This window comes from Triturus cristatus, chromosome 4_2 (assembly GCF_964204655.1).
Source record: "Triturus cristatus chromosome 4_2, aTriCri1.1, whole genome shotgun sequence".
Lineage (NCBI taxonomy): Eukaryota > Metazoa > Chordata > Amphibia > Caudata > Salamandridae > Triturus > Triturus cristatus.
The window spans coordinates 299,439,270-299,466,456 of record NC_140586.1 but is presented as its reverse complement, the minus strand read 5'-3'; the positions used below and the strand labels follow the sequence as shown (position 1 = coordinate 299,466,456).

At 43.1% G+C, this 27,187-nt stretch overlaps 1 protein-coding gene across 2 annotated transcripts in view; it reads left to right on the top strand.

The window, feature by feature from the left end:
- COP1 (COP1 E3 ubiquitin ligase) overlaps window positions 1–27,187 on the top strand; it is a 689,508-nt gene that overhangs the window by 111,442 nt on the left and 550,879 nt on the right. For both annotated transcript variants that reach the window (XM_085601600.1, XM_085601601.1), the window contains exons 2-4: window positions 15,869–15,928; window positions 17,319–17,416; window positions 26,964–27,028. In XM_085601600.1, coding sequence (XP_085457726.1) covers window positions 15,869–15,928; window positions 17,319–17,416; window positions 26,964–27,028 — 223 coding nt within the window. The remainder of the gene's footprint in view (window positions 1–15,868; window positions 15,929–17,318; window positions 17,417–26,963; window positions 27,029–27,187) is intronic.

Genomic DNA, 27,187 nt, shown 5'->3' with positions numbered 1-27,187 from the left:
ATATATATATATTATATATTATCTACTGGCGGTCGCCAGTAGATAGTTATAGTTAGGACCGTGTTTCCATAGGAAATCCGCAACATTCTATTTGGAATAACTTTGGCGCCGGTTGACGAATCCTCGCGAAATTTTCAAAATAGGTGGGGCGCTCTGCTCCGCTCCTACCCTGAAAGTCTCGGGGGGATTCGTCAAGCGGGGGCTGAGAAAAAAGGGGGGTCCCAAAACACGTTTTCCCCATGCAATTTTCCATAGGGACCTTTAGTCCAAGGTACAGCCTGCACTAACTATAACGGGGGAATTTCATTGGTTTTTTACGAGGGAAATGTCCAGCTAAGTATAACATGTGTGAAACCGATGGTTTTTTAAGTGAATTTGCAAGGTTTTTTAAATGCTAATTCCTAACTATAACGTGTGTGAAACCTATGGTTTTTTAAGTGAATTTGTACGGTTTTTTAAATGCTAAGTTATGTATTTATTAATATTTTTTATTTTTCAGGTTTTTCACCGTGCGCGTGTATATATATATATGTCCAACACAACAGGTAAGCCCAAAAGGATCGAAGCCACGAACAGAATGTTTCGCTCTTCTTTGTTTAATGAATGACAATGTGCATACAGGCAAGCTAACAAGGTTGGATGTTTACGGCTGTTGCCCAGCCGCGGATTGAAGCCCATCGCTGTTTTGCGAGTCCGTGCTGGCCCCACCTGGTGCTGGCAACAACGGAAGACAGACGAGTTCAGCGCCATTTACAGGGTGGTTCTGTTCCGACGCTCATTTGACTCACGAATAAGCGAAGCAGGCAGCTACCAAGACTTTGCAGCAACCCACTTGGGGAATTATCGTGTTTTAATTTTAAAGATAGGAGTAGCAAGCCCACTGTGGATCACATTCAGCGCACCACAAGTACCAGAAGGCCGTGTGATGGCCACGCCCACTGTGGTAAGTAACTTTAAATGAAGGTGCGGTTGAAAGAACTTTGCTTTCAGTCTTTGATTCAGCGCCACTGAAGAAGGGAACAACAAGACTCCCGAAACGCTTATGGCAAAAATGGAACTTTGATGCTGGTACCTTGTTAGGTTGCCTGTATGCACGTTGTCATTCATTAAACAAAGAAGAGCGAAACATTCTGTTCATGGCTTCGATCCTTTGGGGCTTACCTGTTGTGTTGGATATATATATATATATATATATATATATATATATATTCAAAGAAAAAACCGTAGGTTTCATACACGTTATAGTTACGAATTAGCATTTAAAAAACCTTGCAAATTCACTTAAAAAACCATAGGTTTCACACATGTTATAGTTAGCTGGACATTTCACTTGTAAAAAACAATGAAATTACCCCGTTATAGTTAGTGCAGGCAACTATAACTCACGCGACCGTAATCCTCTGCTGATGACGTCAGATATTACATCACTGTATTTAGACACCTATTTACCCATGTCTTCTTACATTAATCTTTAGCTATACATATATTACAAATATTTATTTTTCAGTAAGACACATATGTAATCAGTGATGTAATATCTGACATCATCAGCAGAGGATTACGGTCGCGTCAGTTATAGTTGCCTGCACTAACTATAACGGGGGAATTTCATTGTTTTTTTACGAGGGAAATGTCCAGCTAACTATAACATGTGTGAAACCGATGGTTTTTTAAGTGAATTTGAAAGGTTTTTTAAATGCTAATTCCTAACTATAACGTGTGTGAAACCTATGGTTTTTTAAGTGAATTTGTACGGTTTTTTAAATGCTAAGTTATGTATTTATTAATATTTTTTTTTTTCAGGTTTTTCACCGTGCGCGTGTATATATATATACATATATATATATATATATGTCCAACACAACAGGTAAGCCCAAAAGGATCGAAGCCACGAACAGAATGTTTCGCTCTTCCTTGTTTAATGAATGACAATGTGCATACAGGCAAGCTAACAAGGTTGGATGTTTACGGCTGTTGCCCAGCCGCGGATTGAAGCCCATCGCTGTTTTGCGAGTCCGTGCTGGCCCCACCTGGTGCTGGCAACAACGGAAGACAGACGAGTTCAGCGCCATTTACAGGGTGGTTCTGTTCCGACGCTCATTTGACTCACGAAAAAGCAAAGCAGGCAGCTACCAAGACTTTGCAGCAACCCACTTGGGGAATTATCGTGTTTTAATTTTAAAGATAGGAGTAGCAAGCCCACTTGGGATCACATTCAGCGCACCACAAGTACCAGAAGGCCGTATGATGGCCACGCCCACTGTGGCAAGTAACTTTAAATGAAGGTGTGGTTGAAAGAACTTTGCTTTCAGTCTTTGATTCAGCGCCACTGAAGATGGGAACAACAAGACTCCCGAAACGCGTATGGCGAAAATGGAACTTTGATGCTGGTACCTTGTTAGCTTGCCTGTATGCACGTTGTCATTCATTAAACAAAGAAGAGCGAAACATTCTGTTCGTGGCTTCGATCCTTTGGGGCTTACCTGTTGTGTTGGATGTTTACGGCTGTTGCCCAGCCGCGGATTGAAGCCCATCGCTGTTTTGCGAGTCCGTGCTGGCCCCACCTGGTGCTGGCAACAACGGAAGACAGACGAGTTCAGCGCCATTTACAGGGTGGTTCTGTTCCGACGCTCATTTGACTCACGAAAAAGCGAAGCAGGCAGCTACCAAGACTTTGCACCAATCCACTTGGGGAATTATCATGTTTTAATTTTAAAGATATGAGTAGCAAGCCCACTTGGGATCACATTCAGCGCACCACAAGTACCAGAAGGCCGTGTGATGGCCACGCCCACTGTGGTAAGTAACTTTAAATGAAGGTGCGGTTGAAAGAACTTTGCTTTCAGTCTTTGATTCAGCGCCACTGAAGAAGGGAACAACAAGACTCCCGAAACGCTTATGGCGAAAATGGAACTTTGATGCTGGTACCTTGTTAGGTTGCCTGTATGGACGTTGTCATTCATTAAACAAAGAAGAGCGAAACATTCTGTTCGTGGCTTCGATCCTTTGGGGCTTACCTGTTGTGTTGGATATATATATATATATATATATATATATATATATATATATTCAAAGAAAAAACCATAGGTTTCATACATGTTATAGTTACGAATTAGCATTTAAAAAACCTTGCAAATTCACTTAAAAAACCATAGGTTTCACACATGTTATAGTTAGCTGGACATTTCACTCGTAAAAAAACAATGAAATTACCCCGTTATAGTTAGTGCAGGCAACTATAACTCACGCGACCGCAATCCTCTGCTGATGTCAGATATTACATTACTGTATTTAGACACTTATTTACCCATGTCTTCTTCCATTAATCTTTAGCTATACATATATTACAAATATTTATTTTTCAGAAAGACACATATGTCATCAGTGATGTAATATCTGACGTCCTCAGCAGAGGATTGCGGTCGCGTGAGTTATAGTTGCCTGCACTAACTATAATGGGGTAATTTCATTGGTTTTTTACGAGTGAAATGTCCAGCTAACTATAACATGTGTGAAACCTATGGTTTTTTAAGTGAATTTGCAAGGTTTTTTAAATGCTAATTCGTAACTATAACGTGTGTGAAACCTATGGTTTTTTCTTTGAATTTGTACGTTTTTTTAAATGCTAAGTTATGTATTCATAAAATTTGTTTTTTTAAGGTTTTTCACCGTGGGCGCACCGTGAATTTTTCTTTTTTTTTTAAATATCGCGAGGTGCGCGCGCTGTGTGCGCTCGGTGCGCTTCGCGCACCGAGCACCCACGGTTCGCAGTGCGCTCACCTCGCGATTTTTTTTGAAAAAAAAATTGTTTTTTTTCTCCCTTGGGGGTCCTTCTGTGACCCTAGGGGGTCAGGAACTGTCCACTCTGCCCCCTTTTCATGTTCTCCACCTTTGTTTTTCACCCCCCAAAGACTGCGAGAGACAAAATGGCGGCCGACACTTCCTGGTTTCGACCGATTCGAATGTTTACCGACATCTAACAACCAATCAGAATTGCGCTCGCGCACGGCAGTGTGCGCGCACAGTGCGCGCACGCTGCGCGCGTATAGATATTGATATGCTTTTAAATGCTATTTTCTCCGGAAATACTGAACAGATTTACACCAGACCTGCAAAAGGCACTTCCTTGACCTTATGGCTACCTCTCTGCCAACTTTCACGTAATTCTGTTCAGCCGTTCGGGCTGTAGCTGTGTCTAAAGGTCCTATGGAAAATAACATGGGGAAAACGCGTTTTGGGACCCCCCTTTTTTCTCGGGCCCCCGCTTGACGAATCACCCCGAGACTTTCAGGGTAGGAGCTGAGCGGAGCGCCCCATTAGTTTTGAAAATTTCGCGAGGATTCGTCAACCGGCGCCAAAGTTATTCAAAATAGAATTTTGAGATTTCCTATGGAAAGTAGGTTGTAACTATAACTATCTACTGGCGACCGCCAGTAGATTATATATATATATATATATATATATATATATATATATATATATATATATATATATATACACACACACACACACATACACTCACCCCCCCCTAGTATGTACTGGCCTCTCTGTTCACACATACACCCCTCCCCCTCCCCACACTCGTGAGCAGTTTGTACCGGCCTCCCTGTGAACACACGAGTTGTTTTTACTGGCCTCTCAGTGTATTCTCTCTAATTTCTCTCATCTCTCTCTTCTCTCCAAGCCCCCTCACTCAGAAATCGGCATGGCCTATAAAGCTCGGCGTTCCTGGCCTTCGAGGACGGGCGGCAGAGAAGTAACAGGACCCTGTCTTTTTCTTCTTACCCAGAGAAGAAAATACAGTGTCCGCTTCTGCTCTGTACCTTCAGCTGCCTTCCCCCCTCCCCCCAACTCTTTCCCTCTTCCCTCTCTTTCTGTCTAGCAGTTCTTCTCTTACTGAAAACCATGACTTCAAGACGGGGTTTTCACTCTCTTTCCTCTCCTTTCTCTTATTTCCTCCCCTGTGAAATGGATCCAAAAATGAAAATATTTTTTGCTGGAAATGTCGTATTTGAATTCCAAAGTGCAGCATCTGGAATAAAAGGTTAAAAATAGGAAAAGTAACGAAGTAAAGTAAGACAGACTGGTAGCCAGAGGGCAAAGAAAACATTTCGGGGGGGGGGGGCTTAATCTTTAAGCAATAGGCAGAGTGGAGCTGCAGGGGCTCTTAGAAGGGGTGGGTGAAACAACAGCAAGGCCTCATTAACATGCAAATGTTCTTTAAAAGACCTGTGAAATGCTCGGGTGCGGCTGTCTGGGTGCCCGGGAAGCTGTCTCATCCCGGGCTGCCACACACGACGGGGGGGGGGGGGGGGGGTGGGGGGGGTAGGGGTGGGGGCCGCTGAAGCCCTTTGAGTCCAATGGGTGTTGCGCGCCTGCTGGTAGCAAACTGACCAGATTGATTTTATTCACACCCAAACACATTAGCGCCACTTTTACAGAGTTTGCCAGTGAAGCACTAATTTTTGTTTTCTTGTCTTGGTTTTCCCTGGGCTTGCAACTAGTGCACCAATCCTGGTGGTCCTGCAAAGTGTGGATTGGAAAACAAAATGTGTACTGCGGCTCTGCGTACAGGGATGTGGTCTTTTTATCATACTGCTTACGTTTTGTAAGGATATAAGCAATGGGCATTGAAATGGGTCCATTCAGGGCCCCGTAGTCATGTCCTTAACTTTTCAGGCAAGAGCACTTACTGATTTCTGAATAGTGAGTGTAAACGCATTAAGGTAACCATGTTGTTCCTGCTTACAATTCACATGGTTTGCTAAATTTTGCATTCCCTATGAGTGCTTTTTCCAGGATGTTGTCACTTTTTTTTGTAGGCTGCATATTGCTCTGCGTCATTTAAATTGAGCCACATCCAGGTGTTTATAGCCGGCAGCAATTGGGTTGTAGTTGAAGGCAGTGTGAGTTTTTCTCAGTGGGGCAGTATGGTGTTCAGTGGGGGAGAGAATGTGGCACTATGGCCAGAGCTACTGAATTTGTTACTGGGGAACCAGGTTCAGCTTTAATAACCAGTCCACCAGACCACTCTCCTGAGAGAGCACAATCCCATGCTAGACCTTAGAAGGCTGCGCAAGACCTTAGAAGCCCTGGTGTCTTAGCACCAGCAGGTGGACCCTAGCAGTGGCAAGTGTGGGTTAACCTTCAAGGTTTGTCCACCACAATCCATATTGAAGTTCACCTCCAGTCTTGCAGACAGGCCTATGAAGCGGCACACCCTAGAGCGACAGTGACTCTGTCACTGAGGTCACAGGACACTTGAGAAGGGCCAGCTCTAGGGCAGTGCAACCGGTGTGACTGCACCGGGTGCTGACTTTGGGTGGAGGCATTATGTTTGCAAGTATATTAAGGTTTTAAAAGTGCTTTGTGCCTTCTTCCTGGCCTCCAGCAATTTTCGGCAACAATAAAATTGTCATGATGATTTTGGTGTTTAATGTTCTTCCTAGAGAGAGATCATTTTGTCTAGTGGAAGTTCTGATTCATGGAAAGGTAGCTCAGAGGGTTAATGTGCCTGCTGCAAAGAACATGTACCATACAGATTGTGAGAAGTTGGCCTGGTATATGCTGTCCACTAGTTATAGTGGGCACCTTGTACCAGTCCAAACAACCCTTATTGATGATAGGTTTAAAGACAACCTTTACTGAAAGCTATCCTAGTGGTAGCTATGGAGAGCAGCCTTCAGGCTAAGTCTTGAAGGAGTGTAAAGCAGCTTGGTTTACCAGATTATAACCTCTTGAATTACTAAATGAAAGGAGATCCACACAAAGTATGTATAAAATATATGTATTTATTTCTAAACACTCACTACTAATCTCTTTATGAGATTAGAGTACAAGATGCACAATAATACAGTTCTAAAACGACAGTAAATAGCACAGTATACAATGGGCCCTAGGGGCGGACCAAACCATATATTAAGAAAGTGGTATAAGAACCACGACTTCACTAGACACAGTGCCTAAAGCACGTAGAATCGCTGGGACCCCAAGGAACCACCCAAGGTAGTGACACAGGAGACCCACAGGGGACGTGTGCAGTGTGAGAACACAGGCGCGAGCCCCGTACTATTTTATGGGAAAGTCACGGTTGGAATTTTAGAAGTTAAGGACACTTAGGAGAGGACTTTGAGAAAACCCCTTTAGACTTAGGGGGTTCTAGGGCCAGCACCCACGGGAGCACCGGAGTACTTGAGTTACCTCACCCAGGGAAGCAAAGGTGTCAAATGGTGTCGGGATCGTCGTTGATTTCAATGGCGATCTACTGCAAAGTGCTGCTGCCGGGAAGGAGAAAAGTGTCCGGTGTGATCCAAGCCTGGATCGAAGATCAGAAGAACCTGAAAGCAGAGGGTACAGAGTCTGGGTCACTTGCCAGTGACCAGGGGTACGGTAGACGAAAACACACCGATGTTGGGTGATTCAAGTGCGAAGAGGCGAAGCGGCGAAGCTTGACTCTGTAGCCACAAGGACCAGGAGGCGTCGACGACAACCAGAAGCTGGATTTGAGCTGTCCCACAAAGGATGTCGAGTGCTGGGGTGTCGGTCCTCGTATTGAACACAACAAGCCTTGGCAACAGCAACCCACACAGAAAGAGAAAAGAAGCTTTGGTGTGGACCAGCAAGGTCCTGGGGACTCCCCAAGCCATGGAGAGTCAGGACACGTCTGGAGCAATCAGCTAAGCCTAATTAGAGGTAAAGTTGCCTTCACAGGGACCCACCAGTCGACGGACTAGGGATCGCGAAGGGACCTCGAGAGAAAACACAAAGGGCCAGCTCACGGAACACTCATGGAGTGTAGGCGGGCAATCTTCAGTGCAAATGCTGCTCGGGGTAAGGACTATAAGTGATCCAAAGCTTAGCTGCAGGAGTTGTTGGAAAGCTGATGCTTCTGCAAAGTGACGTGGTGTCCAGGGGTTCGGTTTGCACGGTCGCCACGAGGGATACGGGCCTCAGACTTGCTGTGGGCACTGTTCTACCTCTAAGACCACGGAAACCCACCTCCTGTGTTGCAAAATTCTTCGAAGTCTGGCGGGAGCTTCGAAGCTGCAAACCGCTCAGATCTGTCTTTGGTGCCTGCCTTGCAGGGGAGTAACTTCTTTACTCCAAGGGAGATTCTTTACTCATCTAGTTCAATGTAGATCATCGAAGTTCCAGGATTCAGTATCAGAGTTTCGTCCAGGTGTAATCTAAAGTCCTGTACCCAGGGGTTCCTTTCTTATACCCAAGGAAGGGGTGGGACAAACTCTAGGGACCCACCTATGGGAGGGTCAGGAAAGAGGGGTGGTTACACCCATTTCCTTTGTCCAGTTTCTCGCTGGTAGCCCCTGCAACCGGTTTGAGCTGGACTATGCACAGGGACACCAAATGTGCCCCCAGTGCTGAACTTCAAAGCACTCTTGGAGTGCACCCACCCAGCCCCAATACACTAAAGCCTTTCTGGGAGGTGGTGACACCTCCCTGTGACAGGAAACCTATTGTCCAGGCCTCCCCTGCCGGAGTTTCGTCCTGCAACAGGAGGGCAGACTCGTGTCTGTGGCTGGCAGCATCCATTTTGTGATGCCAGGGCTCTGTTAGCTGGTACCGGGTATACCGGTGCTGTCATGTCTCTCCCTCTAGAAGGGTGGGATCATACTCCCACACCAGTTACTTGTGTGGGGGTATGATTCCAAAGTGTTTGACACCAAATACAACATGTTTCCGTGCAGCCATTCCAAAGTTAGCATTTACCGTTTGGTTATAATGCACTTAAGAGTGTATGGTTTGGCAGCATCACAAACGACCCCAGGATAAAGGTTCTGAAGGCTGCTGAGGGGCTCTGCTCATGCATGGGCACCCTCTCACATAAAACCCAGAACCCTGCCTTCAGGATTGGTAAGGCCTGCCATAGGGGTGACTGATAGGTTTATATGTGCAGTAATATGGAGAGATATAGTGAACCTATATCTCAGTAAGGGGTGCATGCACCACCTTACCCAGGCTGCAGTAGCAGACCTGTGGTGTCATTTTGGAAGGCTTCCCGGGGGTGACACAATACATGCTACAGCCCCTGGTAGGCCTCTGGGGTACCTATGCCCTTGGTACATAGTATACCATATACTAGGGACTTATAAGGGTACCACAGAATCCAATCTGGAGTGTACCTATAGTACTTGTAATAAATGTAATAAATTTAAGGGAGAAAGCAGATAGGCTGGGGTCCTGAATAGCAGGATCCCAGCCAGACTAAGTCGAAAACGAGCAAAACACCAGGACAAAAGTGGGGGCAACCATGTAGTCAGATTCCACCTTCCTACACAGATCACAAAGTGCACATAATGTAAATAGTTCAGTGAGCTACTGCTTTTGTCAGAGAGATCATTTTGTTACTTGCAGTTTATAAGTTAAAATTCTAACATAGAACAGTGAGCTATTAACTTTCATCTAAGAGCTGCATACAAACTGCAAGGTATAGATTAGAGTGTTATGTTTTTTCCCTCCAGTCTTTGATTATCCTAATGTTGCAAAAAGTGTTCTTTTGGACAGAAATCAATTCTGATTATTAAAGAGAACCCCCAACTATGGTATTATGTTTTAAAATTCTGAGTTTGTTTCTCCAGACCAATCACTATTAAACTATACCGCCTAGTAGTATGGTTGTCATGTGACTCCTATACCTTCTAGTCCTTAGTCTTATGTAACATTTTCTATACAGTGATTTACACACATATTGATTGTCTCTGAGTAATGTGTGTGATGTAAAGTGGTCTGACACCCTACACTGGTGTGAGTGGCGCTGTAAATCAAATTAAATGCCTCTGAGAGAGAGTGTGGTTATGGAGACTTGAGGGGCACTGTTAAAGGGTGGTAGTGAGGGAATCCATGGCAGAGGTGGTCATTGGGGGGCACTAATGAACATTAATGCACAGGGCACCACCAGTGCCAAGGCCGGCCCTGCCCTTAAGGCCAGTCTGCCTCAACCATAGTTAGCTCCATTGGCCTTGTTTCAGAAGTAGTAGGATTGGCAATGCAGAATTTGGCACGCACACCAAACTAAGTTCGCAAACTTCACAGTCTCTCTGCTTCATTCACAAGCACTTTTAACATGTGCTGCTTGCTGTGGGGTCACTGGAATTAAATATGCAGCAAAGGAGGACAAAATTATGCCACAGTGTTGACTAAATTATGCATTTAAAAAAAGGAAAAGGCTGTAGCGTAATGCAGTATTTTTTCTGATATTTTATTATTTTGACGTGTACACATGCTAACAGTCTTTGGAAAGATTTTGCCTTATTAGCACCAGTGTAACATACAAATGCAACAGTGAGAAAGATGATCAGTCAACCTTTGCAATAAGCCATCCACTCCGCAGCAAAACAAGTCACATTTTTTGTTAACTTTTGATACATTTGAGCTATAAACAATTTATTAGTTTAAATGGTCAGATCATGCAGCAGATCTTGCATTAGGAGGCAAATATGGCAGAGCCAGAGATATATAGAAAACATTTGCAAACTAGGATATTTTGCCATTCATGTTTGAACTGCTGTTGTGGAAAAAGGGAGAAGTGCTGATGATAAACACCATGGCTCTGCGAAAAATTGCTTGTGCTTCCACATTTTATCGTATTTGGGACATTCTGTGATTAGAAGCATATCCCACTTTGTGAATGTGTTTTAATGTCAATAACTCATTATAACCTTATATAATCATGTGTATCCATTGGTTGATTAAACTGGGCAGTGAAATGCCAAACAAATACTAAAAATTGGGATATTTGCGCATTCTGGCCACACCTCTGGCTCCGCCCACTGAGCCAATCCTTGGATTATTCCCGCCCTCTGATTCTCCGCCCACAGTTCCCCTACTTTTTTTCCCCCACTTCGACCACTGCCTTTATAGAACACATTCTGAATATGGTGAGATGAGTGGATCAGGTGCAAGGGGACCTGTAATGCCTGTCAACACTATTCATACTTTAAATCCGATGCCGTAGTCCACCAGTCCATAGCCCACCAGTACATTCACTGCAGATAAGCCTGTTGTTACTTCGGTTTCTGTCGTGGGTTTAAAACTTCATTGGCAGTTGTGGAGAATCTTGTATTGTTTTATGTGTTGCTGCAATTGTTTTGTAAGTTTCTTTCCATTCCTTAATTATTGTAGGAGTTGATTCGAAATCGGCCTCTCATACGCTTGTGACGCAGGTCAAAGTGTTGGTTTCTTCAGAGATGCAGTTCTACAATTCGTAGAACTTGATTCAGACATCCTCCCTCTGCCACTTTACTTGGTAGGCATTTATAAATGTCATTATATTATTTTGAAGGCCAGCAGAGCAGAAATCCTTGCTATGTGAACCTGTGCAGCACCCCACGGGGTGTTGGCATCTCCTCAGCCTTCTAGAGTTGGAAGGTGCACAAGTAGGATTCCGAAGAAGGAAAGTAAATTCGGGACAGGAGAAGTTAGTTTTATTAGAACATTGGAATGTTGGGAGTTCCATTGAAAACAATGGAGTGCTCCGGGCTTATAAAGGCTGGTATAAGCCCGGAGCGCCAACATTCCAATGTGTCTTTGTTCACAGCTCTGGCTGTGAACAAAGACTTCAGGGAGCCTGAGGGGATTTCAATCCCCTCGCGCTCCCTGAAGACTTTGTTTTGTTAGAACATTCTGCCCTCTAGTGGCAGAATGTTTTAAAGGCCTTATAGCCCTTCGTAGCAGGGCTATACCGGCTTTTAAAGTCCATCTGCTTTGTTAAAGTCCCTCGCCTTTGGCTCGGGCCTTTAACGCTGCAGCGGGCCTTTAACCCCTTCAGCGCTCATGTCGGAACCACTCAGTCATGAGCCACGGGTGCCGTGTGCTCATGACGGAGTGGTTCCGTCATGCTGCGGCCGTTGGCCGCCGCTCCGCCCATGCGGTGCTAATTCCCCGCCTGTGCGGGCGATTAGCGCAGTGGGCGGAGTCATGACGGAACCACTCCGTCATGAGCACAGCTCAACCGTGGCTCATGACGGAGTGGCTCCGTCATGAGCACAGCGCCACCGCTCTGCCCCCAAACCCCCCCCAGCGCTGCGGCGGAATTCCCGCCGCAGCCAAGGGGTTAACAGCCGGTATAGCCCGCTACGGCGGGCTATAAGGCTATTTTATATTCTCTACAGTATTTATAATGTTGGTTCTGATAAAGGATTAAATATTTTTTCAGTGTTGTGGGGTAGTAGAAGGTGGGCTTTTTTTCTACCGTCTTGGTAAGTTAGCCTAAAGAGCATGTTACATATTTCACCTCAGTTGGTTGTCTTGTGATTCGCATGGTACTTTTCTACCTTCTTTATTGATTGCGAATAGCATGTCTTGTACTTCTTTCTTTGAATCTTGTTTACATCAGTATTGTCATATAGATTCAAGACTCCGGCTGTCCAATTCAGGCCTTTTCTGCTTTTTTTCTTTTTGAGGGTTGTTTTCAAGACTGTACACTTTCTTTGTAATCCTCAGGATTCCTTGTATATTTTAGTATTCTTTGCAGTGTCATATGTCTCCTGAGATTTTGCTGTTTTACCAACATTGAATTGTATTATCTGGTGACATGGACAGTATTATGTTTGACAGCTGAAAGGTAGCCCGTGGTCAGATGAAGTTTAGAGTTATACCACAATGTTGGCTACTTCTGCATTGTTTGTCGATGTTTATTTGAGACATGTGCTCAATTGGTTATCCGCTCCAGGTATGAGGATGCCAACGGACACCTGATGGCAGCAGTAGCTCTCTTTGCTGAATAGTGGGTGGTTGGGTAAGGCCTTGACAATTAGTGGTATGATGGTGGCCTCATAACCTAGACACTTTAGTGGAGAAAGAGGAGAGAACCTGCCCTTGGAAATTCAATGTTATGTTATGTTATGTGTACTTGTATAGCGCAACAGCTGCCCCAGCAAAGGTGAGGTTCTTTTGTTGCAGCGAGTGGTTGATGAGTCTCCCTGAATACTCCCATATGGTGAATGGTAGGGATATGGGGCGGGCCAGCCTTTTGTCTCTGTTCCTGCTCACTGTCAGGCGTGGCTGTGATAGCCTGGTACAGAATGCTTATACTTCCTTGTGCCTCTGTTGCGGGTGCTCCAGCCTTGAGGCGACCCTGCTGTGAGGGGAATCACTCTAGATCAGGAGTCCTTATCTTATTCTGTATGTAGTGAGAGCTACTTCTGATCAGTGAAAATCATTGTGAGCTACTAAAAGCCAAGCAACTCACGCATTGTTACCAGACACCCCAAACCCAGTTTTATTGGCTTATAAAAGTTATAAATATTTCTTATTTAATTATAAATATGGGGTGCCACTGGGAGCAAGATGCCTGCTTTGTATAAATGCAATACTGTGAAATTGGAGTAAATGTATATGAAGAGGTTAACTCTTAATTTTAATGTTCTCCAATTTAAAAGCATTCAGAAACATATTTGATCCCTCCCCTCCAATACTGAGTTGACATCTTTTATTTAAGACTTAAATACATCAGCCCTCTAGTTCTTCACCTCTATGTCTCCTCCTGGGTCATAAAGCAGCCAGCACTGATTATTAGCAGGCTTTGCTGTCTGCAGCTGAAAAAGACTGAGTAAAATAAACACAGGCTTACTTAACTTTAAAAGGCAAACGCAACACAAAGATAAAATGATCTGGCCTCGTTTAAAAATGAACTCAAGACTGCAAGCTACTTTGATGGTGTCAGTGAGCTGCCAATAGCTTCTGATTGCCTGGTTGGAGATGCTCTAGATAAAGGATGAGTCTGGTGAACTACCTGAGAAGGATACAGGAAAGAAGAACATACCCACACAGGTTCTGGAAGACAGACTGAGAACACACATCCTTTGCCTACTATTCTTGTAAAAAAGCGGAACCCGTTAACCCACTTGTTGCTCCATGTCCAAATTCTCTTCAGTCTAGATGGGAGTGGTGTACAGAGGGCTTCTGCGGCACCATGGCTGGTATCTACCAGACAGCAGGTTCCCCAGAGGTGAGGGGGACATCACCTGGATTCTGACCTGGAAGTAGAATTGTTCCTTGTCCAGGAGCACATAGATGTCAGCTCTGAGGAGAGGAGTGGACTACTGTTGTGGGCAGGGACTCTGGTGCTGTGGATTCTTCTAACAGAGACTCATGGACGTGTGACTGGTGTGCTCTGTGTGCTGAGCTGGTCACTGTCATCGTACCAGAAGATTTGTGGAACCACTGAAGTGTACTTGAACGAATAGCACCATCAACCTTACTGTGACATCTGTGGTACTTGGTCCACAATGTACTTGGCAGCCGTTGCCACTGAAACAAAGCCACGAGTAAGCCTATGGTAATTCCCCAAGTGTGCCAAACGGACTACTATAGTGGCTAGCCCCGTGGCACTTGCAAATCATGTGCCCATGTGTACTACAATGTGAGAAAGGAGCTGCTGCCTCAAGGCACTAGCCAGAGTGGGCAGACGCAGACTACAATGTGTGAAAGGAGCTGCGGCCTCAAGGCACTTGCTGGTTTGTTCCCAGAGTGGCTGTGCAGCGCTGAGACGCTGAAAAAAGTACACATGATCGGAACACACCTGTTGCAGAGCTTGGAAGCAGCGCAGCAGCCATCTCCAGACCTGCACAGGAAGCAGTCTGCCTCACAAGGGAGGGTCAAGCTCCTGATCGGACCTACTCACCCAGTTTCAGAAAGAGACCGACACAACCTGTGGGCCCATCCTCTGGCAATAACTGAGTGCCACAATGAGGCCCACTGCCTGAGGAAAACTGGCTGCTGCATCCAGACACTGTTACAGCCCACGTCTGTGTCGAGTAGGATCACATCGGCACCATGCACCTACACCCATGCATATAATTCCCAGACCTCAGGAAAGCCAGGACTTGGGAGTGGGAGGCAAGGCATACCGTGAACCTTGGATGCCGGTGAGGCGAACATTGAGAGACAGGAGAGCTGTTAATGCCTATCAGACAAGATGTGAGGCGTACTGCACCTGTGCTAAAGCCCACACTGGGGTAGACTTATATTAAGGTTGGGAGGGCATCTTTAACTGGGGGCATGGCCCTGAACCAGAGACACCGATTATCTGATACTTTTGTGTAGTATTATGTTTTACTGTGTATTAAAGTACTTATTTATGTCTTTTCAAAGATGAGCACTAGGCAGCACAATCACGGTATTCTGCTGTTGTGTATCTGTTTAATCTTTCTTTAGTCTTTGCCCCCTCCCCCAACGTAGCCTCCTTGGAAACCAGTGACTCCCCATCATTGCTGTTCCTGACACTCAAGTGCTGAAAGGGTTGTACTTAGACCAGTTTTCAGAGCCATAGTTGGACAGATCCTGGGGCATCAGAGGCAAATGACCCCAGGCCCTTCAACTGTGGCCCAGTAGCCCCTGCTTGCCCTATAGCCCCCCCAACGGGGTCATTGCGTTCCTAATAATTTAAAGGTTCCCAGTTCCTTATATAAAGTACTGATGGGTCCTCCTAGCGTGAGGGTCGAAGTGGGTTTCTTCAGGCTGTTGATAGTTATTCTGCAGCCGAAGTATAGGGTCCGTTCTTATCACCAACGCTTTTTGATATATGTGTAGCTGAACAACTGTCACTCTTAAAATGAGAATGAGCTGTCCTACTTGTTTACAGTTATTAACTTCCCATCCATAGAACGTTCCTGCCACAATGTGGATACATAACCTACTGCAGTCCATAGGGTCGTTCATTTTTCTCCGAAAGACATCTGTGTTTTTCCTCTAAAACCGTTGCTTAGAAAAGTTTATTTTTCCTGTGTCTGTTGTGAAGATGTGTGATGAACAAAGTTCACTGCCTGTTGCTGTTTTCCTTGCATTGTGGTGCTACATCCAGTTTGTTTTTGTCGTGTTTGTTTAAAAAAAAATGTTTTTTTCCTTGCAGCCCCATCTGCTTTGATATGATCGAAGAAGCCTACATGACAAAGTGCGGGCATAGCTTCTGGTAAGACTTGTCCAGATGCTCCTGTTGGGTAGTAATCAAAGTATGTGCATGTTACTGTGTGGAACCACCTGAGTGTAATGATGGTAATTGTGTTTGTATGAGAGGGCACAACGTATCTCTCTCTCTCCTTAACACAATTACCTAACCTTTGAGCTCCTTATGCTGTGTGACTGTCAAGGTTCCCTTTGTATTCTGATGGTGACTTGCTTTACCATAGAAACATCCCAAAACTTGTAAGTCACAGTGGTGCTTACTGTTGTACTTGTGGATTTCAAGAACAAAGAGTACTATATGTTTTACAGAGGCTTGGGTATTTTGGGTGAGTGATGGACACAACACATTGTTTCCTTATTTACTATTTACCATTGCAGAGTGGCACTGTACCGGAGTTTCTCTGTGACATAGGCGTTATTCTGTGACTGCCTCCTAGATTAATTGCACCACATCTCTTTACTTGAGCTTGTGCCACCCCAGTCTCCCTTCCATTATTTTGAAATGTATTGTTTCTAAATTAACCTGGCTTTGACTCATGAGTTACTTTATACAGACGCCCACTTATTTTGGCATTCGTTTTGATCTACTCGTTCAGTGAACTATTTGGTCCTTGCATGTTTAATATTGTTTCTGACTGAAGAGCAGTAGCGGCTGGTGTTGTGGAAGAGTGGGTGGGGGCAGGGTGGGGCACATTTAAAAAAATAAAAGACATACATGCACTCTTATGCTCCTCTTTTCGCAAGCCCATGCTCCCAGACTGCACTGCGGCCAATCCTGACACTGCTCTCATGTCATGAGAGCAGTGTCAGGATTGGCCTGAGCACTCTGAACTTGCACTTCCAGTGAGACTGAGGGCTTTTGCTTTGCTGTCTCCTGCCCGACAACAAAGCTTGGTTGGGAGACATCTTCAGTAAGCACGACGGTTTGGCCAGCCTGAGACGGCCGGCCAAACTGTCATGCGCACTGACTATAATGCCCACTAGTCCTCTTGCAGCCTGTCATTCCTCATTGCTCCGCCCCAGCGACTTGGCAGGAAATAAAAATAAAACGTGTTTGTTAGCATTTTATTTTTCCTTTCCTTCCGTTTTGAGGCAGCTGGCAGTGGGGGTGACACTCCTCCGCCATAGTGGAGGAGCCGCTGTTGAAGAGTAACCATGATAAACGTCTGAACTGGTTTATACTCAGAATATGGGGGAAAGAATTGTAACAGTGTCCCTTTGCTGTGATTGAGGCCCTCCTAGAGGTTTGAGAGCAGTGAGATGTTGCCATGCATAGATTGCTTCTGTAGTCTATAAAGTGAATTTCTCTGTTGGTACACTTTACATGCCTTGTAAGCTTGCACTGCTTCATGTTCCTCTTGCTGTTTGAAGTATATTAACTTTTTTTTTTGTTGCAGTTACAAGTGCATTCATCAGAGTCTGGAGGACAATAATCGATGCCCCAAATGTAACTATGTAATCGATAACATTGATCATCTATACCCTAATTTTTTAGGTGAGTTTTTGCAGCTTGTATGTTGCACTCTTGAAAAATGGTCGAGATCCCTGCATTACAAAGAGTTAATGGCCTAAGTATGTTTAATGTAGAAGGCTTTATGGTCCACCTTAACATCTGTCAATGGTCAGACTGATATTGGAGTTCCATGTTTGGGGACACAAACCCAACCAAGAACGAGTTCTCGTCTACTTTATTGCCTTGCCATTCTAAAACCTTGCATGCAGAAAAGGTATTTGACTCATGTCCAAGAAAGAAGATGGTGCTCTGAAATTATAAATTTGAAGGTGATTCTTATCCAGTTGTGACTGGCCTGTGAGGTTGTAACTCCACCTCCTAAAACCTAGAATTGCTTTGGCTTGTCATAGTTGACCAAGAACTGATCATGGTTTCTGTCCCTCCAGTTCCCATCATACTGTCCCTGCTTTCAGAAAATGCTTCATCATACGACAAAGTCTCAATGGGAGTCAATAAAAAAGGGCAGATAATTTATAAGAGTAAATTAATTCTATAAATAACACGTAAACACACTTTCTCATATTCAAGTGTTTATATCCCAAGCATAATATCTGCATCAAATAACTTGCAATCTACATGCTGGTTTTCCTTATTGGTTCTCATGTGTTTAACTAGCGCCATTTAATCACTTCTTGCAGGAGCACTACGTGGTCAGTTCGCACTTCAAAACACACTTTAAAATTCTTTGATGCTGCCATCAGTTCTTTTTTTTTTTTTTTTTTTTTTTTGTCCTCATTGCTACCATGGTTTCAGTGCCATACCAGATTACCCTACAGTCAGCTGTCTCAGTTCAAAAGAACTGGCAGGGATATATGACCAAGGAAGTAAGTAGAAAATATCCCTCAGCAATTGCAGTTTCAATCTTGGAAGGCGAAGAACCAGGCATTTCCCTTCTTGTAAACCACCTTGGTGTAAGTGGCAACCAAGTCAGCCCGGGCTAGGACCAGGTATGGTACAAATGGCTAGAACACCATAATAGGGTAATCATCGGACCCGGGGGAAAAAAAAAAAAAAAAACCCGGGTATTTCAGTGTACCCATGGCAACAAATACCAAAAAGCTCTTTTGCTCTGATTACCAGCCCTAGCCAGGTCCATACGTGATGTATATATGACGGAGGCCTGCCATTCGCCGAAGGAAGGAGGGGACACGTCCTTCCATTTCTTGCAGATCTCCCTTCTTGCCAACAAAATCGTATAGAACACTAAATTTTTGGCTGCACCTTGAGCTCCTTCCAAAATCCCGAAGATCACAAGAGGTAAGTCAATGTTTACTTTAACACCCACTGAAGTAGTTAGAAAGTTACTGATAGCTGCCCAGTATGACCCTAAACTGGGGCAGTCAAAAAACATATGGGTGTCTGGTGCCGCCAGAAACCCACATCTGGAACAAGCAATTGAGTTACCCTCGGAAAATTTAGATAGTCTAAGAGGAGAATAATATGCCCTATGCAGTGTTAGCAAGTGGTTCCTCCGTAACCAAGAAGGCTTAACTATGCTGCACAAAAGGCCGAATGAGTCTGTCCAAAGATTTTGTAAGTTTGGGCCAGAGATTGAAGGGCTCCAAAGTGAATCAGGCAGATCAAAGACTCCATCCGTTTCCTCCAACAGAAGATTATACCACTGTGAGGTCTCCTTTTTTCCCACGGGGTTGTTCATCAAGTTGTTTATGAGCAGGCTATATCCTCCAAGTGGAAACTTATTTCTTTCTAAGGCTTGAGATTTGTAGGCCTGAGTCCAACTATGTATTTGAAGGTATTTAAGTCTTGACAGATTAGGGCCGATCTTAGCCAGAAGATGTTCCCATGAAAGCAGCTCCCCGTCAAAAAAAAGGTCTCCCCAGACCTCTAAGCCTGCGTCTCTTATTGGAGCCGCTAGAATGTCTTCAAGCCAAACAGGGTTTTCAGGGAGACCCCATAGCGGCGTCCTTTCACAAAAGTAGCTTACTTTTATCGGTCTTGTAACTTCGGCCCATAATTTTGCCAAGCCTTGTAGTACCTTCAGTTTAATCTTTTTGAAGTACTTGGGGTTGCCGAATTTAAATAGAAAGGCTGATTGACTAGCTTCTTCCCCTTCTAACATGGCTGAAAACATTAGACCCACCCCGTAGTCTGTAGGTATTTTTAACAACATGCGGGAATGAGTTAACTGGAAGGCCCAAGCATATAATTTCAAGTCCGGGGCTGCCAAGCCCCCTTTGTCCCTTCGCCTTCTAAGCTTTTTCCAAGAAATCCTTGCCTGTTTGTTGTTCCAGATAAAAGATGTTATGTCTGACTGCAATTTAACTAAACAAGAATAATCAAAGTGCAAGGGAATGGTACAAAACAAAAACGAAATTTTAGGAAGGATCGACATCTTGATTAAGTTGACCCTCCCAATTAAAGATAGTGGGATATGAGACCATGAGTGTAGTAACCTACGGCATTCTTTAGCTACCGATGTTAAATTAACTTGAGCTATTTTTTCTATGTCCTTCCCTATGCTGCCATCAGTTCTTAGTACTATAAACAGTTAAGTAAAAACTTTTTTCTTGATATAAACTCTTGAATATAAGAAAGTGTGATTACGTGTTATTCATAGAATTAATTTACTGTCATAAATTATCCCCCCTTTTCTATTGACTTCCATTGAGACTTAGTCGTATGATAATGTACTTACCCAGGTCTCCACTAGGGTTATGGGTTTTTCTCCTGTTTATTCAGAAAATGCTTGACAAGACTGGAGTTCATCTGAAGTGGACAGAAATCACATTGTGGGTGCTCTGTATCATTAGTGTTTTTGATGGACTGCAGGGCTGACTTGGAAATCTGATGGCAGCAGAAATGGACTCTGGGGCATGTGCGGAAGGGTTCTCCCCAGTCCGGGATAGGGCAGTGTTGGATAACTGTGCAGTTGACATAAGCATCCTTTCGAGATTGTGAGTGCCTCCTCATATTCTATAATTATTTATTTTTTTCTCATGGCAGTTAGACAAGGTGTGGGTACCTGTTAGTAGGTTGGGCGGTACACCAAAATATGCTGATGAAAGGATGCAAAGCAGCATTTATTTGCGATTTCGAAATACACCTAAATAGAAACTAACTGCTTCACTCCAGGTGCTTGTGATTGTCTCTTACGATTTGGATATTGTTCGTAGGCACGACCTGCTTGTTCTAAAGTTTGTCTGGTCATAGTATTTTTGACTAAGAATTTCAGAGGTTGGATTCTCTTTTAGAAAGTGTCCTCATATTCCCTCTGAAGACTTCTTGGTTCCAAGTCTGTCCGGAGTAGAAGATTTCTGTGTAGGATTCACCTTTGCTGCAAATATGTAGTGGATAACATGCAACTCTTCACCAAATGCACCCAAATGAGACTTGGACCTGGAGAGTAGTCTTCCAACTTATTTGCCTAATATTGCCCTGTTTCCATTCGCCATTGAGGAGTTGACTAATGCAGTCTTCTATAGACCATTTCCTTTCCACCATCCCAAGAAAATTGACACCACTTGCATTCATTTTGAAAGTGGCAAAAAACGAGGATGCTCCAAGTCAAGTAGAAATCTTCATCCTTTTCCAAGGTCTAATCCAAGTTGAAGTTTGAGTAACTTTGTGCAAAGGATCCTTCCCTGTGTCTGGCATTAAGGCTGCAGGGTGTAGCATTCTGTGGCCTTCTTCTGGCCCAACCCTCGTGTATACCCTTCAGTCACGATGATGCTCAAGAACTTGGCGCCTACTAAAAATCTAGCATCTCTCACTGAACTGAATGGCACCACTGGTATTTTACTGACCAAAGATGACTGTGCTGATTGCCAAAATGTGACCCTGACTTCTTTGGGCACTCTTCATGTGGTGCCACCCCTCCTAAGAAAGAGAACTGTTTCCGATGAGGAACATACGGCTAAGAATATCCTTCATTAAGAGTTTTTTTCAGACACTTGGTTAAAAGGCGTTTACTTCCTTCATAATAGCTTTGATGAAAAGTGAGGATGATTTGGTGGCAACTTGCTGCATCATATTAGTAGAGAAGCTGGAGTGTTTCTGGACATCTACAAACATTTCCTTTCGCCTGTGTGGGGCCATCAGTGATTTTTCCTCTTTTCCGAATGCAGTGGAACAGAAGGCAATAACAATAGAGCTATAGGTTTCCTTCACTCAGACAGGAAATAACACAAAGACTGGGGTCCAGGATTTTTTATTTAGACCCTCATGCTTTTTTGTCCCTAACAGAATTAATCTTTTGATATTTGGAAGAAACCTTCATCTGTTCTGTGAGCACAGTTGCAGCAAGGTAGTCTCTCCACTAAAGAGGTCCTTGCTTCCTTAGAGAAGAAGCCACTCCTCTCCCCCCTACTCCCATCCCCACCAAGAGAAGTTAGTGCCACTGGTTTTCTCCAACGATTATTCGATTGAGAAGAAAAATGTTGTCTTGTCTTTTAGCCAAGTCTAAAGGCTTGCAGTACAGCCTCAATCCAGGTATAATCAAGTACTCTGCAAATTGAGCAGACGGCCTTTGTGTTTATTTTCTCAACCACATGCAGGTTTTTTAGGCAGAAAATATCAAGTTGTATTAAAGCCACAAAACATGGCCTTAGTATGGTCCCGGACATGGTGGTTGGAGGGGCAAGATATAGTCTATGGTTTCTGGTTTTTCCAGTGGTGATCAAATGAACCTGATTGGCTTTTTCTTTAAAAGGGGAAAAGAGTTTCAATGACAATGTTGCTGAAACTCTTGAAGTTCAAAAAGAGGCATTCGTGGCTGACTAAATCCACGAAACAGTTTATCCAGAAGAACTTCAGGTTCTGAGGTTTTAGTAGGCATACATACCATTGACGCGAAAAGTAACGGCATTGAGAGGTTTGCGCAGAGATCAAGTATTGAAGTTTTATTGCCAATATTCTCTAGTTTCCAAAAAAAGAGCACAAATCTTTATCCGAACATGGACCTCAGCTTCGTAAACAAACCTATAAAAAGAAAATAACATTAAAGATGTCAGTTCTAGAGCTAATCCATTAGGCTCTCTGTATGACGACTAGATGATTTTAATAGTCTTTAAACACTCCTACCTAGGCGCACCTATAAGGTATTGCAACAGATGCTTTCACAGATTTCTTATGACATGAAAGCACTCTCAATATATTGTTCCCCATGTGCCTAAGGTCATCTAAGGGATTTTACGCCAGCCTACTCACATGCCTGGAAGTCTGGTTCATAAAGAGACCTGACAAGACAGATTAACTTTGTTGCATAACCTATACAATACTGCACAGTCCTGGTTTTTCTGAGATACGAAACGATGTCTGTGGGTGTGCCAGTTGGCTCTCAAAAAGGCTTCTGTCTTCCTGTTTGTTCCAGATGCCCTGAACAAAGTTATAAATAAGTTGTTGCAGTCTTTCTTCAAAATGAAACCCATCTGAGTGAAGCACTCTGACAAGGACACAATCTTGCTGAAACAAATTAAGGTCCGCGAATAAGGGAAACTGTCATATAGTCCCCTCCAGCAAGAGCTGCTCCATGCTTTGTGGCCTCATAATAAAACAGGCCCTGGGTGTCTCCCTAATTAGAGGCGTCCACTTTGGTAATCATTTCATCAGTTGGAACTGGTCCAGCTACTTTAAGTTCCTGCATCTTCCTTAGATGGTAATTTGGAAAGGGATACTGGGGCGAAAAGACCATCTTGATGGCTGAAAAGTCAAAGAGGATGGCATAGTATTTAGAACTGTAGGAATACACCTGCTTCTTTGCTGAAGTCTCCCTAACCCAACTTCCAGAGAGATTACTCTTTGACTGCAAAGGTTATCAGATAGGGATCAACGTCCATATTCAATAAACTGAGCCTCATTATTTGGAGGCTGAGGACAAATTCTTGATCTCATTAAAAAAAGGTTTGGTATTAGACTGCATAAGGTCTTTTACTATATTATTATTATTATACGTATTTTGTACAGTGCATGACTACCTAGAAAAGGCTTAACAACGCTAGGCCCAAATACGGAAAAGGGGCAGACCAGAGTGCCATGTAAGGGATATCAAATTAAGAAAGTTTCCAGTTACTAAATTTGTTTGTATCTGAGGATGGAGAAAATACAGGTTAATGGTTTCAGCCAAAAGATAGGTCTTGGCGATACAGGGCCAAAAGATGTGTCTTCTTATATGCCTTTTTTGTTTGATTCCATTCTGCAAACTCTTTCACCAGAACGGATTTCGATATCTTGATAGATACTTGGTGAATTTCTTTATCTTTAAGAGTGTCATCTGGCCATAGTTTAAAGGTCGGTTCCTTCAAAAGTTTGAACCTCACCCTGACAGCGTTGACCACTATTCCATCAAGTAGAGGAGCGGGAGAAGTAGGTTTTTGTGTTGGCAATCTATATAAACTTTTCTTATGAAACAAAGTTGTGTTTTGAGTCAGACTTTAATCTCTTCTTTAGGTGGTGCCAAACATCTTCCTCTTTAATGTTTTGAAATCAGAAGGGAGGATGTATAGGAGATTTCCGAAAGAACACTGAGATTTGTTACACCTCTCTGGAACACAGAGAAGACATGCACACTTTTGTTATTATATTTTAGAAGCAGAAAAGGTCTGAACATCACTAGGTGGGTTGTGTTGTGAATTTCTTATGTTCAGAGCTGACAAAGAAAAAACTGTCTCCTAGAATTGGAGAATCCAAGGCAAAACCATTTTTGGCCACTGCAGCCCTCTTTGAGGGTTGACATATGTGAGTATTTGTTAAGCAGGTAAGGCGATCTAATGCACAAGTTTACAAAACACTACTCCCTGCACTCAGTTAAGAGCCCAGGCAAGTTTCTAGTTATTGCTTTGGCTTAGTTGAGCATGCTTTTCTTTCTGAGACTCTTTTGTTATTTTTCTTTTTAATACCTTTTAATTTAAATAACGATAGACACATAGAAAATATTAATTAGCAGACCAAGTGGTGGACTGTTGTCCATTCAGTTTCAATTATCAATTATGCATATCATGATTTGAGGTATAATATGCCTCTGAAAAGATAATTCTGAACAATCCAGCACCATCCCACAGCAGATACTTGAAACACATACTACATTACTGTTCCATAAAATCCATTCCTTTTAGGGCTCTTTAATTCCTGATTCTTGAAAATAGGTCTCAAGGGATCTTTATAAAGCAGGACCTGTGTAAAATTTTAAAATCATAGAGTTGAAAAGAAAACATTAAAGGTTGGTTTCACCAACGAATTGGTTCACCTGAGTTTCTGCATGTTCCAAGAGCTGCAATGCAAAATTAGAACCACGAATGGGATATTTTGATTGTTCTATAGTTGCATAAAACTAAATGGAGCCCTGCCTTCATTTTCAGTTGCATTTCTGAGTGTAGTACAAAACTTGACACCTATTTTACTATGAACCCTTTTTTTAAACATAGAATCTGTGGGCTCATTTAAAAACGAATCGAAAGCTGGCATTGAATGTGATAACTATTCTGGGCTCTATCATAATGCTATTGTATTGTGCTAAGACCAAGGTGCAGCTGCTCTGTAAAGCCTTTTGAAAGCTGTGGGTACATGACCAAATGTCACTACCAATTGCAGAATATTTTTTTGATTTATATGGCAAGACTTTTCTGCTCACAGAAAAGAAGTGAGATTCTGATTCAGCAGGGAGAACGAAACACACAAGTGCACGAAAAAAGGCTTTGAGAAAATATCAACATTTTAATTATGTTGATGTAGTGAACTAGGAATAATGTCTATTGCCCCTTGCTGTCCATATGCCTTTTCTAGCAGATACACATATCCTCTGGTATTCTTCCTTGTTCACATTCTCAGATATTTCTGAACAGTGCTGTTTGTTACGGCTAGGGTAAATTTCTCTTGGCAAACCAGAATATAGAGTGAATCAGTATTAATACTACGTCCCAAGACGTGAAAAAATTGCTCGATAGGCTTCAGGGACTTAGTGATTCCGACACTCGGGTTTCAGAGAAGAAAGCTGCATATATACAAATCTTGAAGCCCTATGAGTTTCAAAGAAGTCCTAACATAGTGTGGCAAAGGGCTGTTTATATAAAGAAAGTAGCAGTGGCTTCTCTGGGAGAGTCTCTGTGGCAAGCAATATGTCAAGTTAATTGTTGGTCCTATGTTTGGCTATTTGATGTGTCTGCATGTTACTCATCTCATTGGTGTATGGTAATTTGCTTTGTGTTTCTATCATTGTTCCATATACTCTTGCCTTCATGTTGCTGGGGGGAAATTAGGCTAGTTTAGAGTGAGGGACAGTGGTTGTGTTTGCAAATAGAATAATCCCATCACCTTAACTAAATTCGACCTTCCAGAAGAAAAAGCCAATTTGGGAGTCTTCTCCCACAGTGTAGCTACAGCTGGAACAATATGTTCATATTTGATTTCCATGGCACAGAATTATCTGTTGACAAAGAAATCCTTGTTTTTAATTTACATTTTCAATGAAACATACTTTGTTCTGATGTTGCATACTGTGGGGTCAAGTATTTGCATATGTTTACTACAATGCACCTTTCCTAATGTGGAATCTGTACAGTCCCTCTAAATTCGCTTTTTATTGGACTACCTTAACATAAAGAATCCCAAATGAAATTGGCTCTAAATGAACTTCATTATCTCTGAGTGGGGAACAGGATATAACATTTAGACTGCGCACTATGACTTCTTGAGAAAATGGCCAAACCCGCCATGAGTAGGTACCCCACCACTCTTCCAAAGGAATCTGCTTTTATATTCTAGGCAAACAATATGTCATTAAAAGTTCAAGCTGATCAAACATTTTGAGTCCCTTTTGTGTAGGGAAACAATCTCCGTTACACACTTGGCAATCCTGGTGAGCATATCTCAACATCTTGTTCTTAGGAAATGCGGAATACAGTCTTCTTCATACTTGCTTTCGCCAGCTAGTTAAGATAAAATGGACTCTACATGAATGTACGGTCAGACAGACTGTGGGAGGAAGGGTAGTAGCTTGACACTAGCCAGGAAATGGGAACTATCAGATTTCCTGTGTATGTTTGTTGTTCTTTGTAGTCTACCTTCATCCTTAACTTGTGTGTTATTCTCTATTATTTGTCATTCAGCTCTTTGAAGTGGCCATATCTAACTACAAAGTAAAGAATTATTTAGTGGAATCAATTTGATTAAAATACTAATAATATAACTTGATGCTTGTTTATTTTACCAAAATGTATAAGTGCACAAAACTGGTTGCCTGTCTCGGCACCAATATCTTATTCCTGGATAGCCATTCCAGATTTTCACAATTCTATATTTTTGCCCCTCCTCGACTGATAATTAGATTGTCTTGGATGCCGCAGTGTTTGCATTTGTTGTGAGTTTCTTGTTCTCCCTTCTATTTCTTGCATGTTCACGACATGTTGGCACCACTTAAATCATTTCAACAATCGTTAGAGGATGGTTAAACATTGTGTAGTTTATGCTGCCAATCTTCCGGCCTCTTGCATAGACCACTTCCAGCAAATACTTTCAGAAAGCAGCCTGTACCAGAATCCCTAATTTGTATTTAATTCTAGATCTATTTTATTTGCAGTGAATGAACTCATCTTGAAACAGAAGCAGCGGTTTGAAGAGAAGAGATTCAAGCTCGACCCTTCAGTAAGTCAAACGCCAGTATGAAATCCGCTTTTCTCAAGTCTCAGAGATATGGTGAAACCCTTGTGTAAACTTATCACAAGTGATTCAGATAACGGAGGTTAAAATCTTACCACTCTTCACGGAAAAAGAAATCTGAGCTTCATGATGCCCTTTGCACTC